The 18,010-nt window shown below is 43.2% G+C and overlaps 1 protein-coding gene across 2 annotated transcripts in view; it reads right to left on the bottom strand.

The window, feature by feature from the left end:
- The window catches only part of LOC125451331 (PDZ and LIM domain protein 3-like), a 91,302-nt gene extending 77,209 nt beyond the window's left edge, over positions 1-14,093 (bottom strand). The window contains exon 1 of one of the 2 annotated variants that reach the window (XM_048528337.2): positions 13,765-14,093. In XM_048528337.2, coding sequence (XP_048384294.1) covers positions 13,765-13,857 — 93 coding nt within the window. In that variant the 5' untranslated portion in view covers positions 13,858-14,093. The remainder of the gene's footprint in view (positions 1-13,764) is intronic. The other variant, XM_048528336.2, reaches the window with a different exon arrangement.
- Positions 14,094-18,010: the final 3,917 nt, after the last annotated feature.

Below are 18,010 nucleotides of genomic sequence, written 5' to 3'. Positions count from 1 at the left end.
GAGATGGTGTTGGAGTCTTGTGAGTCTGGGCTCATCACTTGCTTAGGCAGCACAAAAAAAAAGGATAATCACCTGAAAGGCATTACTCCAGCAGATGTAACTGACCCATCTTGTGCTCCTGTCAAATGGATAAATGTGTGACTATTTGAGACAGTTTCCTGGAGGAATGGTCTGAGTGCAGCTCAGATTTGATGCTTGAAAGTGGAGGGTAGCAAGATACTGGGTGAAGATGTAACAATTCTTTTTTATTACCCTCTGGTACAATACATCACTTCTGGAGCTAGAAGTCTCTCAGGCTTCTGACGATCACTACAGTCTCCTCCCTCCCTGCAATTTCAAGCATCAAGTCTCCCTGGGCTGGACCTTCAGCAGAGGTATCATTTGACAGAATGAGTTGAACCCAGTGTTGTTGAGTTCCATCAACTCCCAGCATGCTTTGCCAGAACAGCATCAGATTGGGGCAGATTGCCAACGGTTCTTCATGCTCGGTTCGCAGTAAACAACTGCATCTCCCAGTCACTCCCCCTCCCATTCCTTAGATGACATGTCCATCCTGGGCTTCCTGCAGTGCCACAATGATGCCACCAGTAGGTTGAAGGAACAGCAACTCATATTCCGCGTGGGAACCCTGCAGCCCAATGGTATCAATGTGGATTTCACCAGCTTCAAAATTTCCCCTCCCCCCACTGCATCCCAAAACCAGCCCAGCTCGTCCCCGCCTGCCTAACCCGTTCTTCCTTTCACCTATCCCCTCCTCCCACCTCAAGCCACACCTCCATTTCCCACCTACTAACCTCATCCCACCCCCTTGACCTGTCTGTCCTCCCTGGACTGACCTATCCCCTCCCAACTTCCCCCCACCATACTCTCTTCTCCACCTATCTTCTCCTCTATCCATCTTCAGTCTGCCTCCCCCTCTCTCCCTATCTATTTCAGAATCCTCTCCCCATCCCCCTTTTCTGATGAAGGGTCTAGGTCCGAAATGTCAGCTTTTGTGTTCCTAAGATTGTGCTTGGCCTGCTGTGTTCATCCAGCCCCACACTTTGTTATCTCGGATTCTCCAGCATCTGCAGTTCCCGTTACCTCTCCTCTTCTAATCGGTCAGGGTCCTAAATAGGAGGAATAATTCAAGCTCAAAGTTTGTGTAATCTGCCACAAATTGTAGCATTTATATTGGACTAATAAAGATGTGAATCTCAAGGGAAAAAGACAGATTGAGAATTGTAATTTTAAAGTAATCCTTCCAGGAAGACAACTGCAGAGTTAAAACACAAAAGTAAGTATGTTAGAATTGTAAGCATTTATTAGGCTTAAGCACGTCCTAATTTAAATATTGTTATCATAATGAAAATATAAGTCTCAAATTTTCTTAAATTGCTTGCCAACCTCCAAATGGCAATAATATATAAGGCTATAACATTTTGTTTTAGTTTATCCTGGTGCTTGGGTGTCTCAATTTGTTTGTCAATTGCAATAGATTAGTGCATGTTTCAGAATGTGTTTCTGGCTGTAATTTGACTGGATTGCCAACAGAGGTTCAATGGATTATACAACAGGATTTTGTTTAATGTGGCTGGTGGAAAATACCATAGTTCTAAGATAGTCTCTAAACAGAATGAATAATCCAAAGTTCACATAAATATTTCACATGTTTTTCCAAGCTATTCCTCTGACGAATAACTTTGATCTTTGTATGGTTTATCTTATTATCCCTCCAATGTTTTGGTTTCCAAGGCATCAACAGAGGTGGTGAAATTTCCTCTTTCAATGGAAAATAGGAGCAGCTTCTCAATAGTGGATGAGCCAAAATTGCATTCCACAACTTGCACACCATCCTTTTCTGGATTCAATTAGCAAGTTGTTAAACAAGATAATAACACAATCTTATTAGAGAAATGGTCATTTTTACAGGGACAGTGTGAAAGGCAATTGGTTTTGGGAAAGCTGAAAGTGGTTTCCCTGAAGGGGAAGCAGTCCTATTCTTCTTGGTTCAAAGTGAGTGCTGAAAGATGCATTTTCAGCATGGATGTCAGACCTCCACAAACTTCCTTTCACTGCCAAGTTTACCTATTTTTTAATGTCGTGTGTATCCATGGTGGATTGTGGTCATGTCCTGTGAATTTCCAGTTTGCAACAACATCATTTCCTTTGAGTTCAATGGTGTTATTCAATGGCACAAGGCTAAGCTATACCCCATATTGTGTATTGTTCCACCCTCCCACCACCAAGTAAAGGAGATCTTAAAAAAAGACCATGCATTCCATAAAGTGTGAAGCTGGATGAACACAGCAGGCCAAGCAGCATCCTAGGAGCACAAAAGCTGGCGTCTTGGGCCTAGACCCTTCTAGGCCCAAAACGTCAGCTTTTGTGCTCCTGAGATGCTGCTTGGCCTGCTGTGTTCATCCAGCTTCACACTTTATTATCTTGGATTCTCCAGCATCTGCAGTTCCCATTATCTCTCATGCATTCCTTTGTCCTATCGACTTTTAGAACTGTTTGGATTTTCCCCTATTGGACATGTGCATCTGAAATGTCTCTCCCTGAGATTGTAGTTGAGGTTTAAAATATAGGGCTTAAAAATATCTGAAAGGACTACAGGAAAAAGTTTCAGAAAGGCACATTGTTTCATGGATTTTTGCCTTTAATTACTTATTACTCTTGGGGTGTGCCTGAGATGTTGGTGGCTGATGGAGGGATGGAGGTCTGGACTTTCACATTTGGAATTGTCACTGACTAGTTTCTATCTGGAGAGTAGGAGAATGGGAAATGGCGTATCAATGCGGTGAATTGACATAGTAATGAGGAAGCAATAGGCATCTCACTACTCATTGGTGAGAATCTCGTCTTGCTGCTCAACACTTATTTCGAAAATGCGATTTTTTTTTACTCTTGATGACGGGAAGCTACTCATTGGCCATCTCGCAAAATTCTACCAACATTGTTCAAGGGCTGGGAGGATTCCACACAAAGTGTTTTGCAAAGAAAGCCAGTGACAAACAACTTTTTCCCGTTGCAAGTAATTAAGTTATGGAATGAACTTCCTGGAGGTGTAGTGGGGTCAGAGGCACTGGATGATTATTTAAACAGAAACAACATGTTACGGGCAAAAGGCAGGCAATTGGCACCAAGTGAACATAGCATAGACAGCTGTGCAGACAGTATGGGCCTAATGGTCCCATTCTGCACTGGAACAATTCTGTGATTCTATGAGAATGAACGGAAACTGACATAAAGGATACAGCATTTGTTTTTCTGTTAAAACAACAATTGGAGATAATAAAATGTGAGGCTGGATGAACACAGCAGGCCAAGCAGCATCTCAGGAGCACAAAAGCTGACGTTTCGGGCCTAGACCCTTCATCAGAGAGGGGGATGGGGGGAGGGAACTGGAATAAATAGGGAGAGAGGGGGAGGCGGACCGAAGATGGAGAGTAAAGAAGATAGGTGGAGAGGGTGTAGGTGGGGAGGTAGGGAGGGGATAGGTCAGTCCAGGGAAGACGGACAGGTCAAGGAGGTGGGATGAGGTTAGTAGGTAGCTGGGGGTGCGGCTTGGGGTGGGAGGAAGGGATGGGTGAGAGGAAGAACCGGTTAGGGAGGCAGAGACAGGTTGGACTGGTTTTGGGATGCAGTGGGTGGGGGGGAAGAGCTGGGCTGGTTGTGTGGTGCAGTGGGGGGAGGGGATGCACTGGGCTGGTTTAGGGATGCAGTAGGGGAAGGGGAGATTTTGAAACTGGTGAAGTCCACATTGATACCATATGGCTGCAGGGTTCCCAGGCGGAATATGAGTTGCTGTTCCTGCAACCTTCGGGTGGCATCATTGTGGCAGTGCAGGAGGCCCATGATGGACATGTCATCAAGAGAATGGGAGGGGGAGTGGAAATGGTTTGCGACTGGGAGGTGCAGTTGTTTGTTGCGAACTGAGCGGAGGTGTTCTGCAAAGCGGTCCCCAAGCCTCCGCTTGGTTTCCCCAATGTAGAGGAAGCCGCACCGGGTACAGTGGATGCAGTATACCACATTGGCAGATGTGCAGGTGAATCTCTGCTTAATGTGGAATGTCATCTTGGGGCCTGGGATGGGGGTGAGGGAGGAGGTGTGGGGACAAGTGTAGCATTTCCTGCGGTTGCAGGGGAAGGTGCCGGGTGTGGTGGGGTTGGAGGGCAGTGTGGAGCGAACAAGGGAGTCACGGAGAGAGTGGTCTCTCCGGAAAGCAGACAGGGGAGGGGATGGAAAAATGTCTTGGGTGGTGGGGTCGGAGATAACTTTTATAGATCCAAAAGTCAATGGAGGAAATGGATGGCAAAATATTTGGGTACTTGTCTCTAAGGAGGGTAGTGAAACAAGGTTACAGCAGTTTTAATTTCCTGTCAAGAATGCCAGACTGGGAACTCCTTGATTCCATGTGACCTCCCATCTTGATGATCAACAGCTCCACTGCAGTTCACTGTGGAGAACTGCATATCCAAGATGGAGGCAAACACACGACAAGCAGTGTCAATTCTGCTCTGATGTGGGCTTTGCTTACTGCCCCCAAGAGGCTGTGTGATTCAGCCTACTCAATCTCGCAGAGAGATTAGAATCAACTATGAAGGAATCCCAGGTAGCTGATGCAGCTGCAAAACATGGACACAGAATTGGGGCATATCTGGCACACTGGTGTCAGGCCACTGATATGGTCATAAGAGCTTGATTATTCAGCAATACAAGCCTCAGTCAGAAAGCTTTTTCTGGCTATTCTTTGAAGCACCATTTATTTTAAATTATTGACATCAAGTACAACCACTGATCCCTTCACCATCCTTGGAACACAATTTATATATCCTCAGTTGGAGTATCCCCATTCATTTGAATTGGGATTGAAACATTAGAAAGCAGTGGAGACAGGGTCCTTAAGATCATAAAATCTGAGAGCAGATGCAGAGTATTCAGCCCATCAAGTCTGTAGCTATTCAATACTGGGTCTGAAAGTCCTCAACTCCACTTTTCTGCCTTTTCCCCATAACCCCTGACCCCTTTGTGACTAAAAGTCTATCTCAGCCATGACGGCCCTCTGCAGTAAAGAATTCCATAGATTCACCACCCTCAGAGAAGAAATTTCTCTTTATCTCTGTCTTAAATGGGAAAACGCTTATTCTGAGATTATGCCCTCTGGTCCTAAACTCTCCCACAAAGAGAAACAACGTTTCAGCTTCTAGCCTATCAAGTCCCCCAAGAAACTTGTATGTTTATTAAGGTTACCTCTCATTTTTCTAAAATCTGATGACTACATGAGGTACAATAATGAGTAAGCTGGGCTGAACAAGTCATAGACCATGAAACTTCTTTGCTTCCATGTTGAGTGACCAAGGGGTCTGGTGGTATAGTGGTTATGTTTCGTGATGAATATTTCAAAAGCTTGGATTAATAATTCAGAAAATTTTGCACTTAAGGTTGACAAAGGGCTGGGATTGGATGAGATACATGCAGGGATTTTGATGGTAATGAGGACAGAAATTGTAGGGGCACAGACAAAAACCTAACAATTTTCCCTGGACTCAGAGGAAGTGCCAAAAAAACTGGTGAATTGAAAACATTATGGCCTTGTTCAAGAAAAGTTGTAAGGATAATCCCAACAATGGCAAATTAGTCACTGGTGGGGAAACTACTAGAAACACTTATTCAATACAAAAATAGGAGTCACGTGGGAAAAGGTGCATTGATTAGGAAAAGTCAGCATGGATTTTCAAAGAGGAAATTGCATTCAATTATCTCGTTGGAATTTTGTGAAGCAGTAACAGAAAGGGTCAAAGAGGGTGATGCCGTTGTTGTGATATAAATAGATTTCCGAAAGGCAGTTATTAAAGTGCCACACAATAGACCTGTCAGGAAAATTATAGGTCATGTTATAAAAGGGACAGTAGCTATGTACTTACAAAATTGGCTGAATAATACAAAACAGAGAATAGTGGTAAATTGATACTTTTCAGGATGGAGGACAGTTTGCAGTGCACTTTGTTCAGAAGGACATTGAAAGACAAGATGAAATAGCAGGTACAATTCTAAACAGGGTGCAGGAGCAGAGGGACCTGGGTGTATATATGCACAGATCATTGAAGGTGGCAGAAAACCTGCAGAGTGCATTTAATAAAGTACATAGTGTTCTCAACTTCAGTTATTAAGACAAAGAGTCCAAAAGCAGGGAGGTGATGTTGAACTCACACAAGGCACTTGTTGGATCTCACCTGGAGCATTGTGCGCAGTTGTGGGCACCACATTACAGGAAAGATGTGGAGGTGTTGGAGGAAGTGCAGAAGTGATATACAAGAATGGTTCCAGGAACGAGAAACTTCAGTTAGTTTGAAGAAGTTAGCATTGTTCTCCTTGGAGAGAAGATCTGAAAGAAGTTTTCGAAATTGCGAATTGGCTGGATAGAGCAAATATGAAGAAGGTGTTCACATTCAGAAAAGTACAAGAATGAGAGAGCATAGATTTAAAGTGATACGCAAAAGAAGCAAAAGTTATGTGAAAACAACCTTTTTCACACAGTGAGTATGGAATGCATGTCCTAGAAATGTGGAGGAGGTAGGTTCAATTGAGCTACTTTAATGGGCATTAGATAGCTATTTGAATAGCAATAGTGTGCAAGGATATGGGGAAAGCCAGGTAATTGGCATGAGGTAATTTTGCTGAGCTGAAGAGCTGGTCTAGTTTCAATGGACTGAATAGCCTCCTACTGCACCATAATAATTCAGAGATTCTGATTCTGTGATAATTTCAAAATCCCACTATCGCAATTAAATGAGTTATTATGTATAAAAGATCTGAAAAAATGCTGATATTGCTGCAAGAAGTGACCAGAAAGCTGTCAGAGCTGTCTGCGGTCAAATTTGTAACTAGTTTACTGAATGTCATTTTGGAGATGATCAGTGTGTGTGCTATTGCTTGTGAATCTGAAGCTCTGGGTGTAAGTCCCACTTCAAACACATTGTGGAATTAATGTTTGTGTCAAGTTTCAAATAGGTGGACGATCAACCTTCTTATGCTTCCAACTGTCCTTTCAAATCAGGAAAAAAAGTCTGTATGTGAACATATCAAATAAAATGTTGTTTGGTGAAGAAACATGCTGTCTTTTCCCAACCTGTTCCATGTGACACCCAAAGTGGTTCATTCTGAAGTGACCTAAAAAGCTACCCTGTTGCATCAGAACATTGGGTGTCTCATCCTGAGAACAAATAGACATGAGTATTGCCCACAGACTTTATCATCAGCCTGACTCTTCAGTGATTGCTGAATAACATCCAAGAGCCACAGCTATTTGTAGAAGTGACAGAAACACTGATTAATGTGTGCTATAATTATGTGGTCAGACATGGAGATACATTTTCAAGTTACTATTTGAAACACGTGTTATGAATTGAAAGCTCATATAAATGGTTATCAAAGTATATCAGGCTAATGGACATCATCAAAATTGATTCATTAAATCAGTCCTTTTGCATAACCTACAACAGGCAACAACCCCATCACATTAGGCAGTGTGAGGTGAGAAATGTGAGGCGTATGAGAATGGCAAGGAAATTAAAGGGAGAATATTACAAATGAATTACATTTATCCTAAGCAGGTGAAATGTTAAACCAAGCAGAGGAATTATTTACACACACGCACACAACACAACAGAAATTGTTGGTAAAGCTCAGCATCTGTGAAGAAAAAAATCAGAGTTAACATTTTGGGTCTGGTGACCCTTCCTCAGAACCCGACTATCTATATTGGGCAATTATTTACATTTATATTATGCCTTTCAAAATGTCAGGAGATTCCAAACATATCATAGTCAATGGTATTTTTTTCGTTGATGCAGACTAAGTAATAATTATTGGTGAGAACACAGGGAAAGCTTCCCTGCTCTTCTTTGAAATTGCATTATAGAATCTTTTACAACCATCTAAGAGCTGTCAACTGCCAGTCAGGAAATTAAACACATTGCTTCCTTGGAAAAGTAAAATCTTCAAAGATGATATATTCGTACAGTCTTTTTAAGTTTTTGTGATTACTGCATGATAACCTGAAACTTCAACATCAACAACAGAAATTGCTGGTAAAGCTCAGCATCTGTGAAGAAAAGAATCAGAGTTAACATTTTGAATCTGGTGACCCTTCCTCAGAACCCTACTATCTATACAGGGCAATTATTTACATTTATATTATGCCTTTGATGCCTTTATATTATCCATGATGTTGTTGAAGATGCCCACCTTCAAATTAACAGTTCTGGAAGCTGTAAATAATGCCCCAAGAACGCAGGAAAATACACCCACAGAGATTGTTTCAATTGAACCACTGATCAAGCTAAAGAACTGCCGCAGGAGAAAAATACAGTGAATACAACACGGCAGGGAAACACCCAACTGCTACGAAAATCACCCCAGCAAAGCAAAAAGTAACTTGCCACAGAAGGACAGAAGGTACAAAGTGGACTCCACAAACAGACTTCTCAAACCAGAGAGCTTTAAGTCAATGCTGATCAGCACAACTTAAGGAACCTCTATAAAGCTCTGAAAACAGTGTATATTCCATGCACATGTGACTACTGACCTGTTCTCAGCATTGATGGACATACAGGACAGTCAGCAAAGACTGCTGGACTGAACATGTATAGGTATGCTTAACTTCCCATCAACCTTAAATGGAGTAGCCATAGACAAGCTTCAAGACTGGTCCAAACATGATAACTTAGGCAGCATGTTGTGGAAGTTGACATAGTAATCAGATCTCTGCCCTCAAAGAACTCATCATCAGTGCCCTGCTCAGATGTAGCACGTACGTTGTACATTGGATTGATGATAAAATCCTGATGGCAGTTATGTATCCAAAACTTAAACTTGGGCACTCTCACTGAGTTAAAGCCATGAATTGCAGGTGCCAGTTTTGGGCTGGAGTGGACAATGTCAGAAATCACTCGACACCAGGTTATAGTCCAACAGGTTTATTTGAAAACACAAGCTTTCGGTGCCTCACTCCTTCTTCGGGTATTAGTGAGAGAGGTGGTACCAGACACAGAATTTATAAGTAAAAGATCAAAGGGTCACAGCGCTGATGAGGATGTACTAAACAAATCTAAGATGCTGTTAAATCCATGTTCTCAAGACCAATCACAACAAAAGCAGACAAAAGAAGAACCATTGTCATATAGAATAGAACGGACTACTGCAAGGAAGTATACCGACAACTGGACAACAAAGAACACCACAGACAGCTACCTGCCAATTTGGCCAAGGAACACACACATCAACTGAGCAGACTGGTGAAGACTTTTGATCCAGTCTTTCAGAGTACCCTACACACTCTCATCCAGCACACTTCCCACGTAGGGAACTTCTACTGCCTTCCAAAGAAACACAAAGCCAGCACACCTGGACATCCCATTGTATCGGGCAATGGGACCCTGTGTGAGAACCTCTCCAGCTATGTTGAGGCATTTTGAAACCCATCATGCAAGGAACCACCAGCTTCTGTCACAACACTACAGATTTATTACAGAAACTGAGCACCCACAGACCAGTTGAGCCAGAAGCAGTCCTTGCTACAATGGGTGTTTTGCCACTCTACACCAGCAACCAGCACCCCCCCCCCCCCCAATGACAGCACTGCCGCAAGAGCCTTAGTACTCAATACCACAAACTGCCAATTTCCAGATGCCACCCTAAAACTCATCCGCTTCATCCTCAACCCTAATGTCTTCACCGTTGACAACCAGCTCTTCATCCAGACATAAGGAACAGCCATGAGGACCAAATTTTCTCCCTATTAACATTTTCAGTCCTGACAAAATCAGACAAATCACTTTTACTGCACTGTGGAGAGTGTTCTACATCTGTAGTCAGGTTCCAGAACAACATTAGAATTCAGAACGAAAAACTTCACACGCAAAAATGGAAGTGTTAGGAGTATATACATAGTTATGCACTAGGAGAAACTAGAAAACAGAACTGTTTAAACATTTCTGGTTTGACGAGCTTTTATCATTTGATTTCTTCAAAATGCAAAGTCAAAAGGTCAAAGAGTACTTAGATTATCTGCTGTTTACTCTAAAAGCAAGCAATTTGGGGAAAAGAGCCCAGAAAAGCCCTGAAGAGAGATAAGAAGCATATTTTCCAGCCCTTAATTGTTGCACAACTCAACTTGTTTGTGTGCTGTTCATTGTTGAGCAGCAGTGTCTGAAGTTTGTGGGTTTTCTTGGGCCTAGATTTGGGCGGTTGGAGTAACTTGCAGGGAAAGCAGAGATTGCTATCTCTCTCAACCAGGAAGAGGCAAGGTAAAACTATCTGAACAAGTTCTCAATGAAGTAATTTGTGAAATCTGATGAAGTTTCAAAAATTAGACTTCCTAATAGTTTCCAATCTAAAAGCCTGTCTTGCATCCTTCTGAGACTGCTAGCAGTTTGGTCTGTCAGAAGGGAATCAAAGGAGCTGTGGCAACTGAACCCCTTCTGTCTCTGAATTCGTACACTTGCCCCACAAGGGTGTTGTTCTTTTTTGCTGAGTTTTTTCAAACTCATACCATCTTACAAAGCTCGATAGTCCTGACTTGTCCGTGTATGTTTGTGATGAAGGAGACACAGTTTCATTCGGAATACTACTTTCATTGTTAATCATTTTTGTCACTTGTTTAAAGAATACATCTTGCTTATAATGAATGAATTATGTTTGGCTTCATTACAAAACAAAAAGTGATCATTTCTCCTATTCTGGATAGCAGCACCAAAGAGTGAGAAATTGACTATCTTGATGATTCTTTAAAACATTTACATTTTTGGTATGATGTATGGAGTACTGGAGCTTATTACCAGCACATTCTTTTCATCCAAGACATAACAATGACAACCTTCACAAATGAAGGAAAACCAACTGCAATATGGTATTATGCCAAATAAAACTATACATTTTTGTTCCATTGTCTGACTATTATTACAAAAGATTGCCTTGAAAGTTTCTATGAAGGCAACTGATGGAAACAAGTTACATAGAATCATGCAGTGCAGAGAGAGGCCATTCAGCCCATTGATTCTGCACTGACCCTATGAAGAGCATCCCAGCAGGTCCACCCCATTTTTACCATGACTACCTACCTAATCTGCACATCCTGGGACACTATGGGCAATTTAACACAACAAATCTGCCTAATCTACACATCTTTGGATGTTGGGAGGAAACCCCTGCAGACACAGGAAAAATGTGCAAACTCCACACAATGTCACCCAAGACTGAAACTGAGCATGGGTCCCTAGTGCTGTGAGGCAGCAGAGCTAACCTCCGAGCCACCCAAATGGCTGCTCCAGTTCAGTTCCTGATCAGCAGTGATTCCCAGGATATTGACAGTGGCATATTCAGTGATGATAACAGATAGACGAGACACAGAAGTAGGCAATTCAGACCCCCACCATTTAAAAAGATTGTGGTTGATCTGATTGTGATCACAAATTCACATTTGTGCCCACCTCAGGTAATTTGACTACTTGCTTACCAAGGAGAGATTCTTTCTTGGAAAAGAAGGTTGGCACCTGTGTAGCACAAATGTAATGAGCTGCATGTTGTTCAGGTCTCACTGCATAAAAGCTGGGATGGCTCTAGTATCTGATGAGCAGCAAATGGCACTAGACATTGTGCAGTCATCAGCAAACTTCTCTACTTAAGCCTTAGGAAGGTCTTTGAAGAAGCCACTGAAGATAATCAGGCCTGGTGCCCTGAGGTACTCCTATAGTGATGTCCTGGGGCTGAAATAAGTGGACTTCAATAACCGCTACCATCTTTCCTTTTTTTTGGCTGTTTGGGTGGAATCTGGACCATGTCATCAAAAGTGGGAGGGAGCTGTAATCCTGGGAAAATTGTATGTTGTGGGTGTGGACTAGACACTGATGGGTTGGTCACATATTAAGGTAGAAACAGACTTCATGGCCGGAGTCTACAGTCCTTGCGGAGACCACTATCTGCCTTGGTACACTGGGTGACATCCATTTCATTGTGGCACCACCACTGTGTGACATACAATAGATCCAGAACAGATCTAGTAGTTGAAAATTGGACATTTGTGAGCTACTGAGAATGGAACAGGCATAATAATCACAATCTGTAGCTCAGCAGATCTCCCATACTACTACTAGCATCAAGCCAGGCAGCCAAAACAGATTCAATGAGGAAGGCACAGGGCACACCAGGAACAGCACCTAAAAGAATGAGTTGTTAGCTTCATGAAGGTCCAATGCAGGACTACATGCATGCTAGACAGCAGAAGCAGCATAGTGGTAAGTGATCCCACAACCAAACAGATCAATTCTGCTAAGTCTAGTCGGGAACACTAGTAGACAGAGATAATGGGAACTGCAGATGCTGGAGAATCGGAGATAACGGAAGTGTGGAGCTGGATGAACACAGCAGGCCAAGCAGCATCTCAGGAGCACAGAAACTTGTGTCTGTGTGTGCGTGTGTGTGAGGTGCAAAAGACTGTATGAATTGCTCCACTAATGATGGTAAAGTCGAACAGGTCAAAGCTAAGGGAAAAGTTGAAGCATTTTCAATTGATTCCACTAGAAAGTCTCGTGGAAGTTTCACTTTGTTCTCGTCCTGAAGCTCCACCCCTAAATCAACAGAGTTCTTCAGCCCATTCCGTTCACCTGATATCCAAGGAGTAGCTGGATCCAAACTCTGCAGCTTCGCTGACTGTCCCAGAGCAGCTACAACACTGGCATCTACTCCAAAATTGTGCAGACCTGAAAGAACTGCGGATGCTGGAGAAACTCAGCGGGTCTGGCAGCATCCGTGGACAGAGAAGCGGAATGAACTTTTGAGTGTGAAGCAGAATCGGACTCAGAATTCTGCCCGCGTCCCCACAGATGCTGCCAGATCAGCTGTTTATTCAGAATTTTGTTTTATAGCATCAATGTCCAGGTATGTCTTAACCCCCAGAGGTAGGTCAATCTAATCCTGCCAATTCCTGTGCCATCAGATTACTCCCGATCACCAGAAAAATGGTGAATGCCTAACAAACAGCCCTCATAAGTGAAAGGTGTATGTTTAGGGGAAACTGCTGCTATATTCATTCAATTTCTCTCAAATCGCCAAGTCAGGCATAAACAATGAAAATGGTTAATGCTGGCATTAATGATAAAGGTAAAGGTTCAATGCTGTAAAGGCTCCACAGATCAAGTTGCAACTGTGGAGAGGAACACGGGAAAGTAACGCTTCCGAACTGGAGAAGGGCTGCAGTGGTAACCCTTTCCTCTCCCGGGTGCTTTGCAGAGTATTTACAGCACTCTATGTCAGATTTCCACCATCCGCAGCATTTGTGCTTGTAAGGGATGTCAAGCAACGTTGGCGATTCCCAGGAAATTCAGCAACACCATATCAGGTGCTGAGTGAGGTGTTTCTCCGTTAGCATTCACTGTTTTGAAAAACAGAAACACCTTGACGTTTAAAATAAACTTCGCTTCTACTGTATCCGAGGAACTGTGCAGCAAGAGAGGCGAAGGCACATTACTGGACTCTCGCTTATTCCACCTCGTCACTGATGGCTCCTGCGGGGCTGGCTGGGAGGGGGGGGGGGGGGAGATCAGCTTGTGACAAGGTCTCAGCTCGGATCTTGCACCATGGAGACACGGCACTGTTGGGAACCATAGCCGTGCAGAAATTGTAAAATAAGGCACAGCAGCCCGCCCCCGGCTATACAGCACTGCAAATGCAGTCAACTTTGGGAGCCCGCAAGTGTAGAGCACGCACAGAAATGTAACTCACCCGGGAGACAGTCAGAGCCTGGTTAAAATCCGCCCCACCGGTCAGTCTAAAGCCCCACGGACCTGGTCCTGCCAAAACCACGTTTTGTGGCATCTCGTCCTTTATTATTATCCGCGTTAGTTACCAATCAACTCAAATAGATTACAGCTTTTTTAAAAAAATGTTCTCCTCTCCTCCTAAAGAGAGGTGTAGACCCTTTGCCTTCCCTGTCTGCTCACGCTGTTTTGCCAGAAGCTCCTTTAAATAAACTTGTCTCGCCGGCCCGGCCCGCCCGGCTCTCCGCCCATTCGCTCCCGGGACCGTTTCCCCCGCCCCCGGGAGCACGGTGGAGAGGGACAACGGGAAGGAGCTCTGAGCAACGCCTGAGCGCTTCCCTCCCTTGCTGGCACTCAATCCCCAGCGCTGACATCAACCTTCAGCACCCAGGCGTGTGCCCTTATTTGGTTTCAAGTTAAAATCCTTTCTGACTCTTGCCCCAGCCACCCACCACACAACTCTCCGCAGGGTTTCCACAGCGACTGGCAAACAGAAGGAGCGAGCAGTCAACGGTGGGGCACTCCGGCTGGGGTCGAGATGAAAAGCTGCCGAGAAACTGGGGGATATCAGTTGAGCATCTTCCATAGTTGGGTTTTCAATGAAACTTCATGCTGCTTAGACAGTTTTTTTCTCTCTCCCGGATTTCTTTACCCCAGCTGCCTTCCTAATGATGTGTAAAGAGTGCGTACTCCCTGAACATCCACTCCAGTTTGAATAACGGATGAGAACATTAAAAGTGATTCAAATTGAATAGATGCTAGTTAGACACATTCAGCTATTCACACTTCAAGTAATACGAATTCATATTCGTAATGCCAACAGGAAGCTCACCTGTTCTGATGACGAATGAACATAGATGTACCCAAGACTCAACTATTCCGACATACTCCTGATGTGGCTTCCACAATCTACCATCTGTAAACCTGAAATCATCTACAACTCTATCAGAGATAATGGGAACTGCAGATGCTGAAGAATCCGAGATACCAAGGTGTGGAGGTGGATGAACACAGCAGGCCAAGCAGCATCTTAGGAGCACAAAAGCTGATGTTCGGAGCCTAGACCCTACATCAGAAAAAAAAATTCTGATGAAGGGTCCAGGCCAGAAACATCATCTTTCCTGCTCCTAAGATGCTGCTTGGCCTGCTGTGTTCATCCATCTCCACACCTTGTTGTCTCTCATCCAAAACTCTGTTGCCCACTTCCAAGCAAGCCCTGTCCCCTCTCATTTCTGGTTCGGTGAACTACACTGATTCTCAGTTAAGCAAAGTCTCGATTTTAAAACATAGAACGGTGTACATCTCAGTTGGTCTGGCAGCATCTATTGAGAGCTAACAGAGCTAATGTTTCAAGTCTTGTGTTACTTCTTTAGATCCAATCCTACCAGATGCAAATGTTCACGCTGACTCTTTCTACAGATGTTGCTAGACCTGCTGAGTTTCGCCATCATTCTCTGTGTTTCTTTCAGAGTTCCAGCATCTGCAGTATTTTGGTGTCACTTGATTTTAAAATTCTCATTTTAATACTATCGTTTAAAAATCCATCCATGGTTTCATCACTCCTTACCTCAGAGTGTGTTTCACATGGTGAGAAACTAGGAATGGTAGAGGACCAGAGAGATTTGGAAGACAACACACAGATGTTATAACAAAATATTGGTTATGTGTTAAAAAAGTTATGATGTTTACCAGATGATCAGACTTCATTCAAATACAAACTAACAGAAATTATGCTACCGTAATGTTAACTTTAGTTGGAGGTGGTCAGTTAGCTCAGTTGCCTGGAAGCTTGCAGTTGATGCACAGGGGCACTATCAGCATGGGTTCAATTCCTGCACTGCCTGTGGTTACCATGAAAGGTTCTCCTTCTCAACCTCTCCCCTTGCCTGAGGTATGGTGACTCTCAGGTTAAACCACCATCAGTCTATAAAGAGAGAGCAGCCCTATAGCCCAGTAGCATTATGCCTACTTAGATCCCATTTGGAGAACTGTATACAGTTTTGGGCACTGCACATCAAAAGGATCTATTGCCTTCGATGGAATACCAAGTAAATTCACTAGAATGATACCAGTGTTGGAGGGTGCCAGGTTACATAGATTGGAATGGAATCTTCCTGATGACATGAAGATAAGGTCTGGGGAAGAAAAACTTGGAAAATCCTGTGTCAGTGTCCCTGATGCATTCTTATCGCTGATAATATTACTAGAAGCCAGGTCAAACCAGCAGTGGCCGATGGTAGTAAGGCAATAAATCATCGGAGCAGAAGTAGGCCATTCAGCTTTTTTAAGCCCATTCTGCCATTCGATGCACTCAGGCTGATCTGATAATTCTCAACCCAACTTCCCTGTTTTTTTCACCATAGCCCTTGATTCCCTTAATGATTATAAATATGTCTATCTCAGCCCTGAATATACTCAATAACCCAGCCTCAACAATCCTATGCAGAATTCAACAAATGCATTACCCTCTGAGAGAGTAAATCATGTCTGTGTCTGTAATAAATGGGTGCACCCTAATGCTGAGATTACTCCCTCTGGTCTTAAACACTCCCATGGGGGAAAACAAAGTTTCTCCATCTTCTCTGTCAAGACCCTTAAGAATCTTACACTTTGGTAAGGCTGTCTCTCTTTCTCATTAACTTTAATGAGTACAAATTCAACCTACTCAACTCCTCCACAAATGAAAGACCTTCTTTAACTTCTATAGGCTGCCTCTAATTCCAGCATATCTTTCCTTAGTAAGCGAAAATAACCGTTCACTTTCATCCAGCTGTGATCTGCTTTGTATAATTTGAGCAAGACCACCTTAATTTTTTCTATTCATTTGCAGGATTACAGCATTGCTGGTTAGGCCAGCATTTATTGCTCATCCCTATTGCCCAGAGGGCAGTTCAGAGCCAGGCACATTGCTGTGGATCTGGAGTCATATGTAGGCCAGACCAGGTAAGGATGGCAATTTCCTCCCCTTAAGGGTGTTAGTGAGCCAGGTAAGCTTTTCAATAATCAACGATGGATTCATAGAATTCATTGAATTCAAATTCTACCTTTTATCATGGCAGGATTCAAACCTGGGGCCTGAAACATAACTGGGATCTCTGAATTAACAGTCTGCCAATAATACCATTTGGACTTCGCCTTCCTAATATACTCCATTCCTCTTGATGAAAAGGCCAGCATTCCATTTGCCTTCCCTATTAACCATAGAATTTGGATGCTAGCTTTATGTGATTGATGCAAGTGGATTCTCAAATCTCTCTTTGCCGTACCTTTCTGCAGTCTTTCCACATTTAAATAATATTCAACTCTTCTATTCTTTGGAGTGGCATGGTGGGTCAGTGCCACCTCACAGCACCAGGAATCCTGTTTTGATTTCACCCTTGAGCGACTGTCTGTGTAAAGTTTGCACATTCTCCCTGTGTCTTTGTGTTTTTTTTCTGGGTGATCCACTTTCCTCCCATAGTCCAAAATGTGCAGGCTAGGTGGATTAGCAGTGGGAAATGCAGGGTTACAGGGCTAGGTCAAGGGTGGGTCTGGATGGGATGCTTTTCAGAGGGTTGGTATGGACTTGATGGGCCAAATACCTTTCTTCCACACTGTAGGGATTCTATAATTCTTCCTGTCAAAGAGCATAACCTCATATTTCCAACTTTATATTCCATCTGCTAAATTTTTGACACCCACTTAATCTGTCTATATCCCTCTGTGGACTCTTGTGCTCTTTCTTTTTGGGTTATTTGCAAGCTTGGTAATGGTTTATTGTCATTCAAGTCATTATTTTATATTGTAAATAGGACTGGTCCCTATGACACCCCACTAGTTACAAGCTACCATCCTGAAAAAGCCCTTTTATCCCAAAGACTCTGTCTTCTAGTAGTTCTTCAATCCTCTATCCATGCCAATACTATTGACACCATGGAATCTTACTTAAGGGGCCTTACATATGGTACCTTATCAAATGCCTTTCAGAAATCTGAATGTATTACATCTACCAGTTCCTCTGTTTATCCTGCCAGTTATCTCCTCAAAGAACTCTAATGGATTTGTCGAGAATGATTTACCCTTCATTGAGCTGTGCTGACTGATTATATCATGAATTTCTAACTGGTCTCCCATTACATCCTTTAAAATTGATGCTAACGTTCTTGGCACCATATGTTAAGCTAACTGCCTACGATTACCTGTTTATTATCTCCCTCACCTTTTGAGTAGGG

The sequence above is a fragment of the Stegostoma tigrinum genome, chromosome 3, assembly GCF_030684315.1.
Source record: "Stegostoma tigrinum isolate sSteTig4 chromosome 3, sSteTig4.hap1, whole genome shotgun sequence".
Taxonomy (NCBI): domain Eukaryota; kingdom Metazoa; phylum Chordata; class Chondrichthyes; order Orectolobiformes; family Stegostomatidae; genus Stegostoma; species Stegostoma tigrinum.
Note: the sequence above shows the minus strand (reverse complement) of the source record. Positions and strands in the feature narration are given on the sequence as shown.